General features: G+C 28.2%; 1 protein-coding gene across 2 annotated transcripts in view; it reads left to right on the plus strand.

Moving 5' to 3' along the window:
- The window catches only part of LOC107452138 (uncharacterized), a 110,327-nt gene that overhangs the window by 18,286 nt on the left and 67,999 nt on the right, over positions 1 to 24,042 (plus strand). Inside the window, exons 1-3 of one of the 2 annotated variants that reach the window (XM_087161463.1) lie at positions 10,218 to 10,343; positions 15,010 to 15,130; positions 17,165 to 17,962. In XM_087161463.1, coding sequence (XP_087017589.1) covers positions 15,074 to 15,130; positions 17,165 to 17,962 — 855 coding nt within the window. In that variant the 5' untranslated portion in view covers positions 10,218 to 10,343; positions 15,010 to 15,073. Of the gene's footprint in view, positions 1 to 10,217; positions 10,344 to 15,009; positions 15,131 to 17,164; positions 17,963 to 24,042 lie in introns of those variants that run through there. The other variant, XM_087161462.1, reaches the window with a different exon arrangement.

A 24,042-nucleotide genomic window follows, 5' to 3' on the forward strand; every position in this document is an offset into this window, starting at 1 on the left:
CTTCATAGAATAGTCTTAGATTGGCTCTAACTAGCGTTTGTCTTTCTCGAGGAATCTAATATAGGTAAATTGTACTTCACATTTGGCAGACTACGCATTTTAAGATCCAACGAGCGGACAATCTAACAATCATCTGAAGCAGTTGTTTCTAAATATGCCAAAGTTTTACAAATCATTAGCAAAAGCTAGTTTCCGAAATTTAATATTTCATGCCCAGAAAATCAGCTCTATGTTTGCTTAATCTTATATATGTGAACAAGAGTTTTCAACTTTGAACCTTAGAAAGAATCATTTCAGAAGTGGACTAACAGAAAAGCATTTAGCCATGTTCCGTAAAATAGGCACATCTCGCTTCGAACCTTAATATAAGGAACTTTTAAAAACGAAATCGCAATTTCATTCATCTCACTAAATATTTAAATTAAAACTTGTATATCGCTTTTTTTTTTAAATTTTAAAAGTTTTATTTGTCCCACCAAACATTTTTTTTCTCGATTTTTGGCCCTCGACCAAAAAAGTTTGTCCGTCCCTGCTCTAGAGCTTAGATTTGCCCGTTGTAAATGATGAAATTATTTTTTTTTAAAGGAAGCTATAATATGTATTGCTATGGTTACAGTTATTATTTTTCACCGCATTTTGCCAAATATGCAATAAATAAATGAAACAAATAAAAATTAAGTTTTGGATAGTTATCATATTAAAATAAAATTCGTATTACCAAACGCAAATGATAATCAGAATTGGCATCAAGGAGAACGACATGAAGAAATATTTCATAGAAGGCCAAGGCCCACCCAATGATGACGATGAAACGCAAAAGATGGATTTTGTTTTTAAAACAAAAATATATACTATGAAATTTCAAATAATAATTAACTATAACAATGAAATTATGAATAAAAATGACTAAGTTAATTGAAACATAATGCACTTAGGGGTCAGGAAAACTGAATAACGACAATTTTTTTAATTCGAAAATGTCAACATTTTAAACCTTTCGAAACATTTATAGTAACTGCAAAATAACTAGGAAATATAATTACTTTAAATGATAAACAAGGTAATGTATATGCTGCGTGTTATAAAAGAAGTTTAGAAAATTATTAAAGCTACTACAGTGAAACTATCGTAAAGTGAACAGAAGTGGAACTACAATTTGATGGTTTTATAAGATAAGTCATCTTATAAAAATGATAATAAATTGTTTTTACCAGTTTTGCACTTGATCATCAAAATCTTAGATAAGTGATTAACTTATAGAGATGGTCAACTTAACAGGTTTCACTGTGCAAGTAAAGTAAGCACAGCAACTAAGGCGAGCTGCGAGGAAAGAAAATATTTACGAGAATTTTGTGCAAATCTATGTTTTTATCATAGTTTTTTTTTGACTTTACAACAGATGTTACGGCTACTATAAATGAAAAAAAAAATTAGTTAAAAATATTTGTTGCTTCGTAGACGCTTTAAAATACTGTTTCATACGTGGTCCAAATCAAAATATTCATTTGTTCACTAAATTACTATCAAAACTATTCTCAATCGAGTTTGAAACAATTATTGATGCTGTTACAAAGAAAAGCAAAGTCATATTTCTCATCTGCGAGCTGAATGTTTGTACTTTCTACTATTTCGAACTTCAGAGCAGAAATGATTAAATAAATTATTTTGCTTATCAAAAAAAGATTTTTTGCCTTTTATTTTTAAATACACACAGATGTAGGCCCATGAAGTTGAACTTATCTGAATTTCTTGTTGGAGATTGGATCCTAGTTAGGTCTTATTTTTAATTTCCTCGAAACGCGAGATAATTTTTATTAAAAAAAAAATTAGCTAGTGAGAACATTTTTATGTGCGAGTAATTAAGGTTCTTGAGGTTGGGGAACGAAGCGAGCTGAGGTCGAAATCTCTTAGTATTCTTATGCAGCTCAAAGACCGCACCAACATTAAAATATCGAAGACAGTTCCGACTGATTTTTACATATAAAAAAGCTGGAAAAAAAACGAGCTAGCCAATGTTAGTGTTTTCTCGCAAACGGCGCTGTTTTACAGAAATATAGCCAAATAAATTAGCGCAGTAAATAAATATATATATATATATATATATATATATATATATATATATATATATATATATATATATATATATATATATATATATATATATATATATATATATATATATATATATATATATATATATATATATATATATTACTTACGGTTTTTGTCGATTAGATTTGCAGTTTTCTTTTTTGACAAACTTTTTGCCACCATGAACACAGGTATACTTCAATGAGTAATAGACTAGTTTTTCATTGGCGACGCAATGGACAATTGCAGTCAATTTTTTTTATGTTCTTAATGAATTCAGAATGATGGAAAAGTCCTGAAAAACATCTTTTTACCTCCCAAAAAATGCTACTTTTTTAATTAAGAGCAATTAAAAATCGTGTACTTTCGTTTTCAGTTTAAAAAGGAAGTCACGTGACTTTTAAGAAAGTGACGCCATTCGAGCCTGACTCGCGTTTGTTTACACTTTTTCTCCTTGGTGATTTAACGCTTGTTTACGTGCCTAGTTGAACGTCGTTTGTTTTTTTAAAAATATATTTTAAAATCGAAGTGTATTGCTTCTAAAATAGAAGGACACTTTGGGGGAAGATCTTTGATATCTTTTTTACCTAAACTAGAAGCATGAATAAATTTTTGGGATGAACCAACTGATGAAAGTTTAGATTTTTTCCAATAGCATTCTATTTCTGTTGGAGATGGTAGCGAACATTTTCGGTGAACCCAGAAAAGAAATGCTATCATGTGCTTGCATCCTCCTGCGCTGGCCGCACAGTTATCGCACACTAATGAGTTTATGACCCCAGAAGATTCATCACATGTCAAAGTTATTGCATATGCTTTGGTTTTTATTTTATGCTCAGGAGTCATTTTCCCTTTAACAATGCAGATATCACTTTCTCGCTTAACTTGCACATAGCCTATAGCATTATCCCCATATGTTTGTCTTGCTGATCTGAAGTTAAAATATATATATATATATATATATATGTGTGTGTGTGTGTGTGTGAAAAAGATGATTTAAAAACTGAAAAACAGAATCTTATTAGACTAAACAACCAATTGAGACAGACCTGGCCTCCCCAAGGCCATAGTGTCGATAAAGAAGAAGAAGTTTTTTATAGCTTTCCTATGTCCATGTAATATTAGTTTGTGTTAATCGCTATTTCATATCTTTCTTTTCCGTAAAAATTCCAAAAGTTTCTGCAAACCTTAAATTATGAAATAGTTATTTAATATAAAATTTAGTATACATAAATTTTTTCTTTTTTTTACAGAATAGGGATAAAAACTATAATATTTTTTTAAATCCTTCAATATGCACACTATCTGCATAACTAGACGCTTTAAAATATAATGTAATAAAAATCTTTTTGATTTTTAATACATCATTCATAAAATGTACCAGTATCTTTCAAAATGGTTCATGTTATTATTTACACCTTGGATTTAACACTTTAAAAAATATTATGAAGCAAAACTTATTTTTAAATTTAATAAAAAAATTCGATAAAAAAACATTAGCAGGTGTAGTTAAAGTAAAATATACTAAAATTGAAGATGTGTATTTATGTTTGACAGTAGAAAGGGTAAAAATATTCTATAACTAGCTTGCCTCTGACTATTTCTTTAATTTGTTTTATAAATTAGAATCTAATTTTCTTTAATTTTATTTTATTAAATATTAATTTTTGATAAAACAATAATTTTTAATAAAAATAATAGCTTATTTATTTTTATAAAATCGTTTATAAATTATTTTTAATAAAATTGACTTCAATTAATTTTTAACTAAATTAATTTTAATAAAATTGATTGTAATTATTACAAAGTTGTTTATAATTGGTCTTTAATAAAATAATAACTTTAATTCAAATTAATTTTTAATAAAATAATACATTTTATTAAAATTAATTTTTAATAAAATAATTTTAATAAAAGAGTAAGTATAACGTTTATAATAATAATTTTGTGAGTAAGTATAATTATTTGTTTTTGTGAGTAATAATAATTTAGTGTGTAAGAATAGCGTTTAGTTTTATACTTTTATGAAAGTGGAAAGATGTTTTTAGTATACTTAAATCCTTGCTATATTTTAACGTGTACCTATATGTGTTATAACAAATCGCCGTTCCATTTTCATACACAAAATTATTTACAGCCAGGGGCGCCGGTAGAATAAAATATAGGGGGGTGCAACCCTCTAACAAACTACCATCCCCACAAAAAAAAAGATTAAAACTATTCTGTATGATTGCAATTCTTGTTTGATTAATCAATTTTTTACATAAAATTTTATAACTAAATTGCTTTTCTATTTATTTTTAATTGCTTAAAGAAAATCCAGGGTAGTGCAAGTGCACCTCCTTGCCGACGCCCTTATTTACAGCTACAGTTTATAAATAAACAAATTTATACCTTTGAGCCTTTATGCCTTTGATTTCAGGCGAAATGAAATCTTGGTTCGTTCGAAAAAAATCCATAATCATCTCTTCAGTAACTTGCGGAAAATTGTCCGTTTGAGCTTTTTGAAACCCCTCTTCCATTTTGATTCTATATATGCAATAGATTTCAAAATATTTGCTGCTAAATACGCATTTAAATACACGCGGGAAAATTTGGAAAAAATAAGTTAAAGAAGAGCTAGTTAAAACCGCAAGAAAGAAAATACATAATAACAACGGGAAGGTCGTGAGGAGTAAGGCTCTAATGACGTCACACCAATCAGCGGTCGTTTTCGAGTGAGGGCGTTTTCGCTCAAATTAAAATATTAATAATTAAATAAATATTTATTTGTCAGAGTTAAAAATTATATTTTCGTAATCAGGAAATCAATCTTAAGAAGTAATGACTATAATTTGGAAAATTTAAGAGATGCTGCAATTGTCCATTGTTTCTTTTACTTTTTTCAAGTTTTACTCCATTACGTATCCAGTAATGAACCTTATTAATCTGACAATAGTTGTCTAGAGTTGTCTAGCCCAAAAATAAATCATATATATATATATATATATATATATATATATATATATATATATATATATATATATATATATATATATATATATATATATATATAATTTATATATATATATATATATAATTTATATATATATATATATATATATATATATATATATATATATATATATATATATATATATATATATATATATATATATATATATATATATATATATATATATATATATATATATATGATTTATTTTTGGGCTACAAAGGTTGCGTTCCAATATTCGCACCGGTGACACTGGTTACACGAAAGCGAACTAGTCACGTGATCTCAGTTCACACCGTAATTTAGGAACGATCGGTGCGGTTAGGTCAGTTCTGGTTGCCATTAGCAACCAGAAGCAGACGCTCTCCTCTTTCGGAATCTTTGAGAAAAATATATTAGTGATAACAAATTCATTTTTTGTTCTATTGTATTTATTTCTTGACCATTCTATTTTTGCATTACTTGTTAAAGAATATATATTTCTAGACTTGTAAAGCTGTTTCATATAATAAAGCAAAATATCATGATTAGTTTCAGTTTATCTTATTTATTTTTTAAGTTTAGTTGATAGAAAGTAAAACTTCTGTTTCTTATTGCATATTTTTCCTATTTAAATGTTTATTTTAAAATGCATCCATCATCTCAGTAAGTTTTACATTTGAATATTTAACAAAATTAAAGAGAAAAATAAAAATCTGCTTAGTACAATTTTCATTGTTTTTCTTTGAAATATTTTGGAAATCATATTTTCGAAAAATTAATCGTTATACACTATTCTTTTCCTCCTTGCCCAGAGTGAGTTTTGATTTTTTAAATTTAAAAAAAAAAAATATTTAGCTTGCTTTAAGCTTAATTTTTCATGTAAATAGCGTAATTAATTGATTTTAAATATATAATAAACTTACTTTCATAATGAATTTTCTCAAGAGAGAAACTTTATCTTAATATAATAAGATCTTTTAAAATGTAAATTTGATAGCATTTCAAATACATGAGATGGCATCTTTGAAATGTTTCTCATTGTAAGCTTAAATGTCAATGACAAACAGTCAAAATAAGTTTAAAATTTGATTGCCAGAATTCAGAAAAATTATCACAGCTTCTATTTTGATAGAGATGGTATGTGGTGCAATGCTTATGAGCAAATTGACTTCAACTGTGTAATGAATATATTTTCATAGTGAAATTTTTCACGAAAGCTAATTTGTTTACATGAAGAAATTTTAAAGTGAAACTTCCTCAGTTCCTCTAACAGAAATTAAAAATAACCATATGTTAGATAAGACTAAAAAGATCAAAATCCAGTTGTAAGATTTCTTTCTTAGCTGCAGTTTTTAAAAAAAAAAAAAAAAAAAAAAAGAAGTTAGGTAATTTTTATTAGTGAACATATTGTAAGATATTTTTATACTAGCCACCTTTGGCGAGAAGCTATGTCACCTTTCAAAATTATCTTGTACAATATTTAAACTTTAACGGTAATCAAGTCGAATGCAGAGCACATCAGTATTTAAATATTTTAATACTTCAAACCCACCTCCAATCCTAACAGCATAATTAGTTTTAAAAAATATATTAACCAAATTTTTTTCACTTTTTAGCTGTTGCCCCAGTTGAAAGTACTTTGATCACAATTTTAGCAAAATAGTTAACACAGAGGAAAAAATTAGATTACTGTATGGTAAAAAAAATCCCTCCTAATACTGGATAATAAAACCAAAATATATAGTATTTATATATTTCACTTCAATTTTCCCATTCACAAGATAAAGATTTTCTGAAAATTCTGGTTTTCAAAATTACCCACACACAAATTATAAAAAATACTTAACTGAAAAGCGGGTTTAAGTGAATAAATTAATTTTAGGCCATGCTCTAAGGTATCATGAAAAAATTATTAAACTTTACTGAACCTAATTACATATTATAAAACCATATTTTATTTATGGTGTTTATTTCTATAAAATTACAAGATGACTCTAAATAAATACTTAATGCATAACTAACTGTAAAGCTTAGTGCCAAATATTTTTATTAATTTACAAATATAACAGTGTGATCATCTTTGTCGGTGATTACATTGTCTCTGACAATCTTAAAATAAGATGGAAGTGTTTAAATTGTAAATGACACGTGATTTTAAAAAATGTAGTAAGAGCTAATCATTAAAGTAAGCTATGCAATTAATAAACAAATTAACAAAGGATAACTAAAAAAACAAACATATAAAAAAAAATTAACAAAGGATTACCAACAAATATTAAGCTAACAATTAGCAAAAAAACTAGTTCACAAGAAATCACAAAAAAATAACAGTTAATAACTATAGAAAACAAGCAAACAATTAATAACTAGCAAAAAAATAAAAATCTGTTACTAAATAATAAAAAATTGGTCGAAAGAAATAATTAATCCCTTAATGAATGTGATTTTGTAGCACATAATATTTTATTTCACATTCAAAATTATTATCACAAACTATTTAACACAGAGTAAAATAGGTAATTAAACAACTTTTAATCTAACTTTTTTCATTGTGAGCCGTCAAATTTCGAAATCGTTATAAGTGTGCCGCAACAAAAAAAAGGTTGAGAATCACTAGCCTGGTATGTGGAGGTGCTGTGGTAGCTTGGCGATGTAGGCACTGCAAGTTTTTATATAGTTAACATTTCGGTATGAAAAGCTACTTGTTGAATTCTTTTTTTCAAAATTTTTTTTTTATTTTACCAGTTATTTGAAATTCGTATTAGCAATAGAAAGAAAATAGTTGTCAAGTCACTTTTCTTGAATTCTACTGTGAAGCACTTATGCTGTTTAAAATTTACTTTGAAACACTAAACAGTGTTGCTAATATATAGAGAAATACCATGGTGCCACATGGGAGAAATATTTATAAATAGATAACATACTTACCTGAAATAAGTTTGTGTTAAAAAGAGAGAAAGATATTATTATAATTTTGCTACAAGTGGGAGCTTTAGTATTCCATCACAACTATACAATTATAGTATTTAATTAAAAAAAATGTTTTAACACAACAATATCATTTTATTGTAAAATATATATATAAAACTTAAATTATTTAAAAAAATTAAGAAACAAAAATGTTGCAACAAAACAAGAAATGAACTAGTAATGATAAAGTTTAAAGCGTTTTTTTTTTTTTGTTTACATTCAAAAATAAGAAATTCACTAATATTGTAATCTGCAGATATTGTTGTAATAAAAAATTTTCCATGTTGGACAGAAATATTTAAATTTGTAGTAATATAATTACACATAGTGACAGCAACCTTTGCCATCAAGTTTAAAATCGTTTCAGATAAACTTAACTATTGTTTGCAACTAGTGTAAAACAATGATGTATACAAAGATGTTTCACATAAAGTTAAATCTCCCTGTCATAACTATTAAGTTGTATTTGTCAGAAATGTTTTAAATCAAACTTTTAAACTAAGTTCAAATATTATCCCGAAAGTTTAAGATGACACAAGCTAGTCAATAATTCACTTATTTCAGTCTTTTTTTAAAAAAATTTTGCCAAAAGTTAGATTTAGTAGTATAATTCAAAAAAAAAAAGTATACAAAACAACAGTTATTAATAAGTGTTTCAGAAATTTTCAAGTTAGTGTTATAAAAAATAAATATTTATATTACGTATAGATCAATAATCACGTAATAAATAGCTTGAATTAAAAAATAATTATCATTAAGAAATAGAAATCTTGAAACAAAAAGCAATGAACTAATAAGAAATTTAAATAGAAGTCGATTTTTTTAAAATTTTAAACAGAATCAAAGCTTAAATTAAAAATTTACCAATAACATATAAAATCTTCATATTGTTCAAAATTATAATGTCATAATATAATACTAAAATGTTTATTATATTGTGATTTTCAGAATTTATTTTAGTTAACAATTATGAAAGAAATATAAATGTTAAAAACCTTTGGCATTAAAAGTCTAGTTCTAATAACACAGGCCAATGAACGACCTTTGTCGTTGGGCTCTATTTAAGATCCTTTTGCAAAAACTAAACTTTTATATAATATCATCTGTTATTAATCTAAGACATTGATTTGCATGTGTGCTGAAGGAGGTACAGATCAGGATAGATTTCCATATCATTACTACTATGTTGTGGTTATCAGAAATGATTCAATATTAAAAAAAGAAATAGAAATACATACAATACTAATTATAAGCATAATAGATTGAAGGCCTAGTTTAACAACTTAGGTCAGTCCCTTTAATGACACTCATATGATGTATAATACAGTAAAAACTAAAAGCAAAATTTGTTATTAAGCTAGGATAATATTCATCGTTCCAGGTCTGTTATGGAATATAGAAAGGATATAAGAAAAATTTATAACACAAAAGAAATGTATTTAACAATCAAATATTGATTGGATTTGTTTATTTTAAAAACAATATACATTGGATGAAAATGTTTATGAATGCATATGAAGCAATACATTTCTTACTGATTTTAAAGTTCTATCGTTATTACAAATTTAACATTGCTTTGGATAGTTGTTTGATTTACAAAACGATATGTTTATTGAAAATCACAAGTCAAAATTCTTTCGATGTGAATCTATCAAGTAAATCTAATCACCACACGTATCAAAATTCAGATGAATTCTTAGTCTTGAAAACAAAAACATACTAATATCAGAAATAAAACGTTTATGAATGATATCCATTGCTATAAACAACATCAAGACGATTCATCTACAGAATACATTTCCAATAATAATTATTATATTTCAACTTATTACAAGAAAATTTATTTTCAATGATAAAAAAGTTTTTATAACAAATTTATATTAAAATCCATTCAAAAATACAGCAAAATTATGACGATCTCAACAGCAGTACAATAAAGTTTGTAAACAAATAAGGGTAATGACGTCATGCGAACTGACCAAACCGACCAGAAACCTGGTGCACTTCGTGCGTAACTGGTGACACTGGTTTGAATATTGGAACGATCGGTGCAGTGCACTGGTGTAACTGGTTTTAATATTGGAACGGTCGGTGCGGCAAACCAGTGCAACCGGTTACACCGGTGCGAATATTGGAACGTGCCCAAAATGTTCGAATCCGCTACTTTTGGAGCTCCCATTCGCTACTTTTTAATCTTAATTTCTGGCAACACTGCGGAGGTATACATAGTTTGTTGCTTACAGGCGTAATCAAGGGTATCTTCTATTGCTATTCTAAGCTCTTCATTTTTGATTCAGTAAATAAAGTAAGTTAATTGTTTTAAATAATTTTTTTCTGTTTATAATATTGCATCAATGTATTTTTAAACGTTTACGACATTCTATAATTTTAATTATCTGTGATAAAGTAGTTAAAGATTTCCACGTTACTGAGTTAGGCTTAGTTACATATTTGTTTTCCTATTTTATCTTTGATATAATAAATGTCTGTTAATAAAAGAGTATTATTTTAAAGATTTGATAGTTTATTCTTTTGCATATATAAACAATAATCAATAAAAATTTCAGAATTGTTCTTCTAATTCTATTATGTGTGTAGAAAATATAAAAGGTAATTATATGGTATTAAAAGGTGTCAATTAAAAGGTTATTAATTTTAAATGGTGGTACATTGACATTATAATTACTTTTCTTTAAGATTATATAACCGTATGTAGACTCTTAAATTATGATGCTTATTAAGATGAATTTATTAAAATTTTTAGACGTATTGTGTTTATAATCCCAATTGTTTTTTTATGATTAAAAAAATTGACTACTGTGATTGAGCTTACGCAGTAATGTGGTAACTGTAGACTTGTATATCACATCGAATTAAATTTAACTAAGTTAATATAAAAGAGCACCGTATTAAATCTTTCAAATGTTATCTGTAAAAGAGCACCGTATTATATCTTTCAAATGTTATCTGTAAAAGAGCACCGTATTAAGTCTTTCAAATGTTATCTGATACATTCATTGTTTTATAATTGGTGTAGTTTTTACTAATTGATTTATTTAGCAACATATTTTTAACTGAATTTACTTATGCAAAATTCCAGTAAAGTTAAGATTATTTTATGATTATATATATTTCCCATCAATAATTGATGAAATACCAGAATGTATGTAAGTACTGTAAAATTTCTTAAGCAGAGGTTGTGCAAGCATTACCTTTAACTGTGGAGAGGTGTGCAGTTTAAGGATAATCTAAATCTATGATGCACGATGGCTCAGTGGGGCTTTAGTGAGGGAACTTGTTTATTATTTTGATATCAAGTCTTTCTTTCTATTGCCCCTTTTAAGCCGCATCTTTTGATTTCCACAAACAACTTTCTTGATGTGGAGTTTTTTCGGAATCTGATAATATAGGTGTATTAGTAAGTATAATGGTGAGTATTTTACCCTATATGTATATGGTTTTTGTTTACATCCTCATAAAAGGAGATATATATTGTATTATTAAGTTGTGTGTGGAATTCCATGTGGATTAGCATATACTGCATTATATATGTTTTTTTAGCAGCTAATAGAAATAGTTCATTTAACCTATGGATTTTGGATACCTAGATGTTTAACAATTTTGTATGGTGCGTATTAAGTGTTGCATTATCTTACTAAATATAAGAGCCAAAGTAGGACAGTTAGTGAGGTACTATTCATTGGTGCCCATTGTGTTTTAATTACCATGTCCAATCATGAGCAAAACATTTATGAATGCTAAAGGGGAGAGATCAGCTTATCCGGTTCACTAGCTTTGAAAATTAGGATATTACCAAAAGTGCCTCTCCTTTAGTGGCGGAATAATGACAGTTGGTAAAAATTGTGAAACTTGCATACAAAACGTGAAATAGATGAAATTTGAATGCCTGTATATAAAGATTTAAAAGAAAAATAATGACAATTTCAATGGAATACTTTTATTATTTAATCTTCTAATCATCAATCATTATGTTCGTGCTTATACGTACTGTGTAACTGTTATTGCAAGAGGGTGCATTTTTATTTACAAGAGTAGCATGCCTAATTTTTTTATTATTTACAGCTTGTACAAGGTTTTCACATGAATTCCCAAATGATAAGTATACTGTTCAGTTTTTACTAGTACACAGGCTTATATGCAGTTTTAGTTAGGTCAATTTGTTAGTTGAAGTTTGTTTTATGATTTTAATATTTTGTAGTGTGTTAAATGGTTTTTAAGATAAAATATGCTTCTCTTGGTGTTACTTATTTGATAAATATTTATTACTTCAGTAAGTATAAGGCATAATAACAGTATAGACTAAAGCACGATATGGCAAGATAACTTATATTTTAAGAAAGGATATACCTATTATTTTTTAAATTTTCTAATCATTCTGAAGTGACATCAAAAGTAACCACTTAAAAAAATTTTTTATTATTAATTATATTATTATATGATTGTTAGTTATTAAAAATTGGTAATCCATTGTATATTTTAGATAAACTTGTAAGAAAAATAAATCATTTTACTGTACTCAGAATGCTAAGGGTTATTAAGTGGCTGAATTTCCATGAAACATTATTTATTGGCAATAGTACTATTTGTACTTAACTGCTCAAAACCTCATAATTAACAAATAAATGTATAATTTCAGGAAAATATCATTATATGCTTGTCTATTTTTGTTTCTTCAATTCTAAGAATCTTTTTAATTCTTCTGTGTTACAAATACATATTTTAAGGTAAATTATGCTGTGCCTAATCAGGTGAGAAATAATAATTAAAGCAGTAAGATTGTCATAATCATATTGAAATTATATTATTTAATCATATTAATTGCAATATTTAATCATGTAAAATTAATTTACATATTATGACACACAACTATAATTTTACCTATTTGTATGAAGTAGGCTTTAAATGGGTGTTCTGAATAGGATCAAATTAATTTTATCCATGTTTTGTATCAATCTTTAATATTTACAAAGAATGAAATGCTAAGATAGTGAAATTGAATTACCAAATACTCTGTTTTTGTAATTGTATACAATGTCTTAATGAGAAAAATATGTACTATCACTTAAATAATAGATTTTGTTAATATATAGCTATTTATCTAACTATTCACATGAATTTGGAATGCATATATATACATACATACATATGTTTGAAAAATTCTTGGAAATAAAAAATTATCATGAGTTTGCATACTTTTAAAGATATATAATAGTATCTTTGGCTATAGCCATATGATTAATTATATAATAGTATATTAGTAGTATAAGTTAATTACTGTAGCTATCAGCACACTTATTTTTTCTTTTCACGAATATTATAAGACAATTTTAAAAAATCATGTATATTCTAAAAATTCATTAAAAACTTATCATTATTAAATGAAAATTTATTCCTCTTATCACCATCTGTTCGTTGAAATTTAGCGCCATCTGGCAATGATTTGATAAACTTTCCAACCAAAGCCGAAAATCTCGCAGCCAGTTGTAAAGGGATAGGTTTGCAATATTTGGCACTTTTTCGCTGTTTACAACTGGCTGAGGCGTCAGAAATTTCGCCCTGCGCATGCGCAGTTGCTCAGCCGGTTGTACCCACAGACACAAGTGAGCTCCCATTCGCTACTTTTTAATCATAAGTTCTGGCAACACTGACGTGAATACGCTGTTGGTTGTGAGCGGTGGATCCAGTGGCGATTTCAGAGCCCGCCAAAATGTAAAATACTTTAATAAATTTTTTTAAAAATTCTTCCTTAATAATTGCCTACGTAATTCAAAATTTTAATGAAGAATAATGTTTTTTTTCGAAATTTGATCTAACTAGTAATGGAAAACGCGATAATTAGTAATTAGTTGTTTTCCCTCCACGTGCACATATTTTGTCCACTCCAGGTATTATTAAATTATTTTTGCCTTATATATCTTTTGCATCATCATGCGTATCTTTATAATTTATCTACTGATTTTAGTTTGAAAATAGTAAATGATTTATGTAACGACTATTGTCAAATAAAGAAGTAGTGTCTAATCATTGTTCTCGGGGTATATTTTAATTGTAGCATTGATGATTTTATATCGATTGTTAAAATGATTTAGGATTACTAATTTCATTTTTCTTAACAGGCTCCGAATCTGGTTCTAAAATGATATTTTATTCAAATAAACTTTAGTAAATTAACTTTTAAAAGATAATTAATTGTTAATTGCATAATAATTTAATTTAGCAAAAATGTATTTTTCTCAAGAGCTTAAAATAAAATTTATTTTTACACAACGCAATTTAAATAAGATATAATAATTAACATAATTTAAGATTTAATAATGCATTTTAATGATACTGTTAGATTTAATAATGTTGAACAGCCGACTGAATTTTGTGTTTACGTGTGTTGTGATTACTAATGTTCAACTCCGTAGCCTTTGTAATTTTGAACCAATCCAGAAGACAAGGAAACTCCTGGATCAGTACCCCCAGAGGTTTAATTTGTTTTGGAAGCATGGAGGACTTTGTGATTCGACAGATTTAACGTACATCAGTCACCATTTACTACACGGGGAGTCTTCGGCCGACAGGATTCGAACACACGAACTCTTGGACATAGGTCCAGTGCCCTACCATCCAGGCTAACCCTGCCTTCCCTACACTTTTATAAACACGTTACTCTTGATTAATTGGAACGGATAAAAAATACTTTGTCTAAAATGCATTTAAAGATTATTAGTTAAATTGTTTCTGCACCAATTCATCAAGTGTAATTTGTCATAATGTAATTCAAAGTAGGCGTAAATTGTAGTTGCGGCAATTTTACTCATAAAAAAATCTTCTTTTTTTTTTTGAGATCATTCGGGATAATCTGGTTGATCGAGAGTTTACTTTACAAATGAATAAGGGATGGCTATAAAGTCTCGTAATTTCTACATAGTGTTTGCTTACTAATAAATCTTTTTTCTATTTAGAAAACTAGTGTATACTTGGTTTAGTGAAGAAGTTGTGTGGAAAATTTATCTGAAGTTATACACGATGTATCGTCAGGCCATTCTGCAAATTCTCCCTAAATGGCATTTTTGGAACAACAGAGTAAGTAGATTTCTACTGTTAGGTAATTAAGGATCTGTGTACTGGTAAACCTAGTAACGATAATGAATCTGCTCAAGATGAACCTAGCCTAAAGCACCAGAGCCGTTTTTAAGGATGGATAAAACTTTATAAGGATAAAACTTCTTTGAAAAAAACGCGCAAAAAAGCAGCAGAAATTTCAGAAAAAAGTTTCAATAAAGGAAATAAAAATATGACCACCGAAGCCAACGTCTTCAGGGGGTACCGACCTCGGTAGCCATAAGAACAAAACCATTTCTAATTGAGGCAGAAGCAAATGCTTAAATTAACTCCCTCAGTACCCTGATGGTTTTGTATAGAAGTCCAGGATAAACAATATACATTGAAATACGAATAACAAATTAAGAAAGGAAACTCAAACCATCAGAAAAATAAAAACTCACTTAGTCACAGGTCAAACATTAATTTCAAAAGCAAGCCGAAGAAAAGAAAACACTAAAAACTAAAAAAACAACGCCCTCTATTACAATGCGCCGATAGAGAATAAAATAAAATGCAAAAAGTCAGGAGAAAGAAATACGTAACAAATTAATAGAATGCTTAACTGGGGCTGCTCAGTTAAGACTAGAATTGTGCCCTGTTAAGAGAAAAAATTATATAAAAACCTAGAATACATCAATCATATTTTTAATTAAATTAACATTACAAAAATTAAAAGGAAAATCATTATTACTCAAATTATTTAAAATCCCCAGATCCCACTTTTTTATTCTTTTTTTTAAAGTTTTATTCAGAGTTGGGGCCCTCTGAAGCCTATAATATATAAATATATTCTTGTTGGATGCTTTTCAAAATCTAATCAAAGTGTTTACATATATTAAATAATTGTTATTCTTCACTTTTCTAACGAAAACCACTGATGAAAATATCCCTGATTTTTCCTCTCATGAAAATATCCCCACTTTCGTAGCTACCACCCGCAGAGTTGTCCGTAGCTACCCCCCTCATCACTTTACACTGTGAGAAAATGTGTTTAGCTTCTTTATATTGCCTTGGGCTCTTTTTTTCCTAAAACTTCAGAAATATCAGATATCTACAGAAACCCCCTTTTGTCTCATTTCTGGTCATAAATTTCTAGGAAAAAAACATTTCTAGGGCTGTAAGTAGGGTCTTGTTAGAATTTCTTTGAATCTTGAGATTTCCATTAGTGCCTCTAAATTAGCCTTCGTTCAATTCTAAATTTTCTTTCTTACAAAGTTGAGATATTTTTTCTAATTAATTATAAAAGCTTTTTTCCCCCTTTAATTACCCTAAATGTTTGAACTAGCCTAATTGTTTAATTTACTTAATTATTGTAGTTGATTTTATTTTGTTATTTTTCAAATTAATCGTAAGAGAATCTGTGAACTAGGAATTTCTATATAAAATTTTCGTAGGATATTAAGAAAACACAAATCTTTCACGTTGGAGGTAAGCAAATGTTTTTATTAAATCAATTTTGGTTTTGGTTAGGGAAAACATAAAAGTTTTTTATGTATGCATTGTGATTTTTTTTGTTTATCTATTTAAATGGCGGGCCTCTATTCAATTCCCTCTTTGACTGACCTGTCTGCCAAAACGCTCAAGTATTTTTAAAATAGAATTTGGGTTCATGCGCACAAGTGGTCGGCTTTTTAAGTACTCTGCGCAGACTTCTTGTAAGAAACCGTGTGGAGGCCCTATTCAGTGATATAGTGTTTTCTTCAATGTAACGGCGCTTTCTACATTGTAATGGCGTTTTATAAATGGAGTTAATACAATTGAACTTTGAAGTATAATGGCGCATAAAGAAATAATTCATGCTCGTAATTCATAATTTAATTTCTATAATAACGAAATATAAACATTTATAGACTTAAAATAATGTTACACAAATCTCAACTTTTTCTGAAGGTGTAACTTTGGTTTAAATTTTAATGCAATAAATCTTCCTCGGATAATTCAGGGCAAAAAATATAATTAAACTTTTCATTGACAAGTATTACTAGGTCTTAATTATAATTTTATTATATATAGGTATGTTTTTCTCATGTGCGACTTAAGGAGAACTTTCAGAAAACCTTAGAAGTTATCAAGGAAAACAACAGAGCCCAAAAATTCTGCGGTGTTCTCATAAACGCTAAAGAAGTCACTCAAGAATCTGACTGTATCTCTCTTCACCCTCTCGTAGAAATTACCCTGAACAAAGATGAGTTAAAAGCTCGTTCAATTATCTGTGAGCTAAAAGAAATCATTCATAAAGATAAGCCTGAATATATTCTAATTGATACGATCTTAAAAGCGCTTATAAATAGCTCTAATGAAACACGTCAGCAGCTTATTTCACTTCTCTTTAGTATTGATACGGTTAATTTCTTGAATCCCAAGAGCCAGAGTTCAAAAGAATACTTAAAATATTTCATAAGTGATGTTGAATGCTTTTTTAGAAATGCAGATGAGATAGATCCTAATAGGATTTTAGATACCCAAAGAGCTTTAAAAATGGTTGAAAATAGATTATTTAATGATACATACCAAGATATGTCAAATGTTGTATATCCGTCTTCAATCTCTTATTTGTATTCAATAGTGCACAGCGTAATATTTGACGAAGGTAATCACTCTGATGATCATAATAGAGAAATCGAAGCTTTAATGTCTGATGCTGTTTCACTAATTTCAACTAGGTTATTTCTACTACACAGTGCCTCAAAATCTATTATAGAGAAATGTTTATTGGCACGAAGATCTTCACTTGCTATTGACAGAGATGATTCTAAATGCGAAGAGATTTATTTGCAGCAGTTTAGAGATTGTTACTATATTTTGGACGAGGTAAATACGAACTTTTTTGTAATATTTCTTTAAAAAGTGACAATGTTCTTGAACACTGATATTTCATGTACCGTTTACAGGGGTAGGGTTAGTCAAGCTTTGCCTTCTGTGAAGCCCCTCGGTACATATTTCGCCTCTCTATACAGCATTTTTGTCTTGATAGTTCCAGGGGTCGCATTCACCCTAAAATTCATAAAATTCCTAAAACTATGTGCAATCCCTAAAATTCCTAAAAATCTGATAAATTTTGTTGGTGTCCTAAAAAATTAGAGTTATAGGCTAAATATAAATAGAAAAGCAATAATCTAAAATATAAGAATTTAACTGCATTAATTAAAACTGTTTTAATTTTGCCACATGGGAATTCTGATCCTTAGAGAGGTTTTTCGATAAATAAAGCAATGCTAAATGTGAGTCACCATGAGAATACTATTATGTCTCTTAGACTAATCAAAGATACCATTTGAAATTATGGAGGAGTGTTGAGATCACCACAACACTATTGAGGGCAGTAAAAGAATCTCACAAATCATATCAAGAATATGTTAGAAAAATGATCATGATTAATTTGTTTTTCTCTAACTTCTAATATAAATTGCTGATTTGAAATCTAATATTATCACACAATAGTTTTTCTTAATAAAGTAAGGTAAAGGGTAATAATAAAGTTTTGATTAAGAAGGTAAAAATCAAGTAAAAATCCAAGTTGGTGTTAATTTATTTTTTCTCTTGATTTATTCTCACTTTTGCCTGTTCCTGAATTATGCACTTAATTTCTGATAGGTAATATGTAAAGTTGAAATTTCATTTTTACACTTTAGAGATTTCATTCTTGACTTAATAAATTTCAGAGCTCTATTTTATGGCTTGCAATTATATATGATATGTGTGGATGAATTGTAATAATCTTCTGTTATGGAATAAACTACCGTGTGATCTGTTTTTAACCTAGCAAAATCATATATTACCCCTAAAATTTACCTAAAATGTTTTGAAAAAAGTTCCTAAAATTACCCTAAAATTTAAAAAAACTTTGCTGCTTCCCCTGAGTTCGTTCACCAGAAGTTGGCACTTGGTTTCGCCTTCATCACGTGGTACGCGAGGATACTATTTCGCTATTTTTGAGAGAAGGATGTGAACAATCCTGAAAGAAGTTTGTTTTTTTTGTCGATTGTATGACAAAAATATTTATTTCGCAATCTTTATGTACATTTTTTTAACATTAAATATTTCATAAATCTAATGATATTTCTCTCTTTTGAGTGAATAGTTTGTCCTTTTTAAAACATTTTGCTGGGCACACAGCCGTTTTTAAATTAAAAATATATTTAATTAGATAGAGTAACGAAAGGTATAATAGCAGATGATAAAGCGAAGTAAGTGACTTAATAAGAATTTACTGTTAGTGTTTGGCGTGCATTAACGGTTGTTTTAACTTAAAGCGCGGGTATGTTATGCGGGGGTTCCATTTTAAACGCGGGTATTTCATGCTCTGAAATGAACTCTTCGTCCGATTAGATGATGGAGCAAGTGTCAATTCCTGGTGAACAAACTACACTTTATCTAACAATACTAATATAAAATTAATGATCGGTTTCCCCCCTAGACAAATCTTAAGACATTTGATTTGCAGACTTTAGTAAACCAAATAATTCACACAGAGTAGGTGGCCCTTAAGCCTGCCAGCAAAAACATAGTGCCACGTAATTATAATCAGTTTTGCAACTTAGGCCCAGATTGAAAAATAATTATTACAGCAATTTTTTCAATTAAGCTAACCAAGGCTGGGATAGCCTGGTCGGTAGGGCGTTTGGGCCATGTCCAAGAGGTCGTGGGTTTCGACCCTCGCCGGCTGAAGACTCTCCGTGTTGTAAGTGGTGACTGATGCACGTTAAATCTGTTGAGTCTCAAAGTCCTCCATGTTCCCATAACAAATCAATACATCTGGGCGTACTGATCCAGGAGGGTTCAGTCTTCTGGATTGGTTCAAAATTTTAAAAGGCTACGGAGTTGAACATCAGTAGTCGTAAACCCATGAAATTGGGTCGTCTGGTCAGCGACGGCTATAAAATAAAATTAAGCTAAGCATTAGTTGTCAATAAGTAAAAGGTTTGGTTGATAAACTATTATAGAAAAATTACTATTAAATTAATCATTTATCTTGGGGATAATTAACAATTTAATTGAGTTAAGTGATGTAACGAATAGTGATGGAGCCGAATACCGAATATTTGGCCAAATTTTAGGCCGAATACTTTTTTTTAAAAAAATTCTCTTTTGATTGTAATTAAAGTAATTTTCAAATTTTAAATTAAAAATGAAATAAATATAAACAAAATTGCTTTTTTAATCTTTGTATATTTAAAAAATTTTTGAAAACTTGATTTATTTTTTGTAATAATTTAAATATCTTGATGCCAATAACAAGGCAATATGGCTTTTATAAATCTAAATAATTAATAAAAGCATATTTTAGTTATAGTTACAGAGATGCCAACTGCTCCGGACACGCCAAAATCATTAAAAAAGTGGTAAAGAACTACAAAGTAAATTTTGCAAATATTTGACTATTTTTGCTTGTTTTTTAAATGGTACAGCATAGACAGGAACGCGACTTTACACATTGTCGACACCTCCACTCGCCGCGGTTTTATTTGTCAACTGTTTCACCGCCTTATCTAGTAACCCTCACTCAGAGGCAACCGTACGCTCGCCTCAATACAGCACTCGCAAAAGTCATAAATGAATCTTCGCGCTCATGGATATTTTTAAAAGTTGCTTGTTGAATTAAGTTAAAATTTTATCCTCGTTTAAGACTAGAAAAATTCAAATAACGAGAACAAAATACTTCGTCCTTCTTTAAAGAAAGAGGAAGAAAAATTTACATACACAATTATTTCAGTTAATTACATACATATTTCGATTAAAAAAAATTTCAAATAAAAACTATTCTTGTAAATTAAATAAAAATCTGGAGTAATAAAATAGTCAATTATTCAGAATAATCAATTTCTTTTGAATATCTTAATAAACAAAGTTTAAAAAAATAATTCCCTATATAAATCATCACATTATTAAGTGTACATATTTTTAGAGATAAAAGTATTAAAAAAAATTTTACTCAGTTTGAAAAATAATTATTTTCATTTCCTTCATTTTTACCAGGTTTTATCAATTATTTCTATTTTGGAAAAAAGATGTATTCTTAAAAATGCTTACAATATCTTAAAAAAATTGCATATATTTTATATTGAACAACTTTTGATTGACAGTATTTTCTTCATAAGAGAGTCTTTAAAAAAATTTGAAAATATTTTCATTAAATTTGTTCAAATATTTTCTGTAAAATGCGTGCTATTAGGAAAACAAGGAGAAAAAATATTTTTACTGAAGCAGCGACATAAAGAAACAAATCTATGACATATTCACTACTATTTTCGTATAGTTAATTTATTTTTTATAACATCAAATCATATTTATTGAAACTTAAAGTTGTGGCTGCTTAACTTTTTTTAATGTTTCTTAAATTCGTCAGGGAAAATTCCGATATTTTCCATTTTTCTTGCTTCTATCGCTATTATTTGTATATATCTGAAATTACTCACCATCGTTTTAATTGTTTCCTAATTAATTTTATCATATATTTTGCTATATATATTTATCCTTTTATTCTATGCTTCATTAATTTCATAACATATCCATCTTGTAACTTTTTATTCATAATTTTATAACAACTTCAGCTTATTAGATTCTATAACTCAACAATTGGTCTATATATTTTATAATTTTTTTTATTCAATTTTTGGGCTCTAAATAAGATATGGAAAAAATACTATGAAAATTATTACATTTATTATCAATCTAAATGCGAAAACACATTTACTAACTTAAGGTAACGTAATTTAACACGATTCATCTATTTTAATAAGAAAGATTCAGAGAAAAGCAGGATCAGAAAAAGTGAGATGTGTATTTTAATTTAAATTCTGCTTCAAAAAAGAGACACGGAAAACTTTTCTGTTATTATTTAATCGTCTTCATTAGTCTTTAAAATTCCAAAAGAATTTTTCAGTTGCTGGAATCATATAAGTCTCATTTGTAACAACTTGTTTTTTAATTTTTTTTTACACAATAGCTTTTATTGTATGCAATTTGCTTTAAAAGTTCAAATATTTATTCTTGGATTGTCATGCAGTCTGTGTGTCTGAAAACTGAATGACCTATTTTATTTTATTTGTTCCTTGCAGAATGGTAATAATTTTTTCTTATTTGATAATAGAAATCTTACTTTTGCTGAGATAACTGATCGCAGGAGTTTTGTTTTATTATCATAACATCGATTAATTTTTTTGAGAAAAGTGTAAGTCCTCAGCCTTTCAACCCAATTGCTTTAAAACTACTTTCTTTATTTAAAGAAAATTATTAAATTTTAAAATTGTTAAGATTCTCTTATTTGACTCAATATCTTGTCTTTAATGAATCAGAAATAAATAAACAGATTGTCCTTATATTGTTATACAGTTACAGTGTTTTCATTTCAGAAAAAAAATGGGTGAGAATTTCTCACCCTTTCTCAAAAACAGGGTGAGATTTTAAAAAGTTAAGTGAGATTTCAAAAATTAAAAAAAAAAAAAAAACACTAAGAGACTTGAAAAAAAATTTTCTTTCATTATAATGCATTTTTAACATCTTCTAATTTTTAATGCATTGAATATTTTTGCTGCATCATCATATGGAAAATGTTCTACATCTACTTTTTCATCAGCTATTCTCATTAGGTTGCTCAAATGCGTATTTGTTTCGTTTTGATCGTTTCTACCCACATTTGTTTCATTTTCATTCGTCCGTTAAGGAGTAGAAGATATTGGCTTTACAAGGTATTTGTCCATCTTACATTAACGAGCAAAAAATTTGAACGTCTTACATGAAGAAACCTTACCTACGGTAAACACGTGGTTGCAGAGAAATGCGTTCTGAAAGAGGTTCCGTGGTTCGGAAGGATGGTGTTCTGTTGTTCTTAAAGGTTCTGAACAATACTGGTAAATAGGGAAGCTAGATAATGGGGCAGATGTTGAAAATAATAAAAGATCCAGGAAGAAGAGTGAAACGGATTTTATTCTAAATGGCGCAAATGAGAATTTTTTTTCAAAATGCGAGAAATTCGCGAATTTTAAAATTGGTTTATAGACTGCGCGAATTTCTCGCGGTAATCATTTTTTAATGCGAGAAAATAAAAAAAATATGCGAGATTCTCGCGTTCTCGCGCTGTAGTGAAAACACTGAGTTATGATATGAGAATGTCAAAGTTGATGCTTACTGTTTACATTATATTTTTATTTTACAAATCATAAAATGTTTTCTTTAATCAAAATTGTGTTCACCTCATAAATATACTTTAACTGCTACAAATTTTTCAGTCTTTGCTACCAAAGCTGTGGAGTTGGCTAATACGTATGAAAGAAATTTATCGTTTGGGACATAACATTTACAAAAAAGTGTCAAATCTAAGTACAATTGTTTGGACGCAAATATTGTTGGCACTGCAAATGGGAATCATTACATCAAATTTAATCATAGATATCAATGTCAGAAAAGTAAAAAAGAATAAATTCATGTATAAAGCTGACAGCAACAATCTCCTCATCATTACACGTATATAAAAAGAAAATGCTTAAAACTCATAAATTGTGTAGTTACTTAAATTAAAGGTTCTAAAAACTAAACAATAAGGTACAAAACCCTGCTGCATTATAGAATATTGTGTCCACATACTTGGTAAAGACACCATAAATTATTTGCAATAATTTTATAAAAATAATTAAAAAGCTATACCCTACTCATATATCCTGCACCCACAACAAAACTATCCTAAAAAGGAAATAAAAAAGTAAGAAATAAATATGTGTTTCAGGAAATCCGAATAAAAAGAGAATGATAATACACAAAATTTTTTAAAGCAGCTAAATTTATTCACACCTCATGTTCACTCATGCGTTTTTTAAATCGTATGTAAGATTGGCGAATTTCAAAATACGGTGCCAAAGAAGTGCCCGGGAGTCGACAATGTGTAAAGTCGCGAC

The sequence above is a fragment of the Parasteatoda tepidariorum genome, chromosome 4 (assembly GCF_982258835.1).
Source record: "Parasteatoda tepidariorum strain Cologne lab strain chromosome 4, Ptep-v5.0, whole genome shotgun sequence".
Classification (NCBI taxonomy): domain Eukaryota; kingdom Metazoa; phylum Arthropoda; class Arachnida; order Araneae; family Theridiidae; genus Parasteatoda; species Parasteatoda tepidariorum.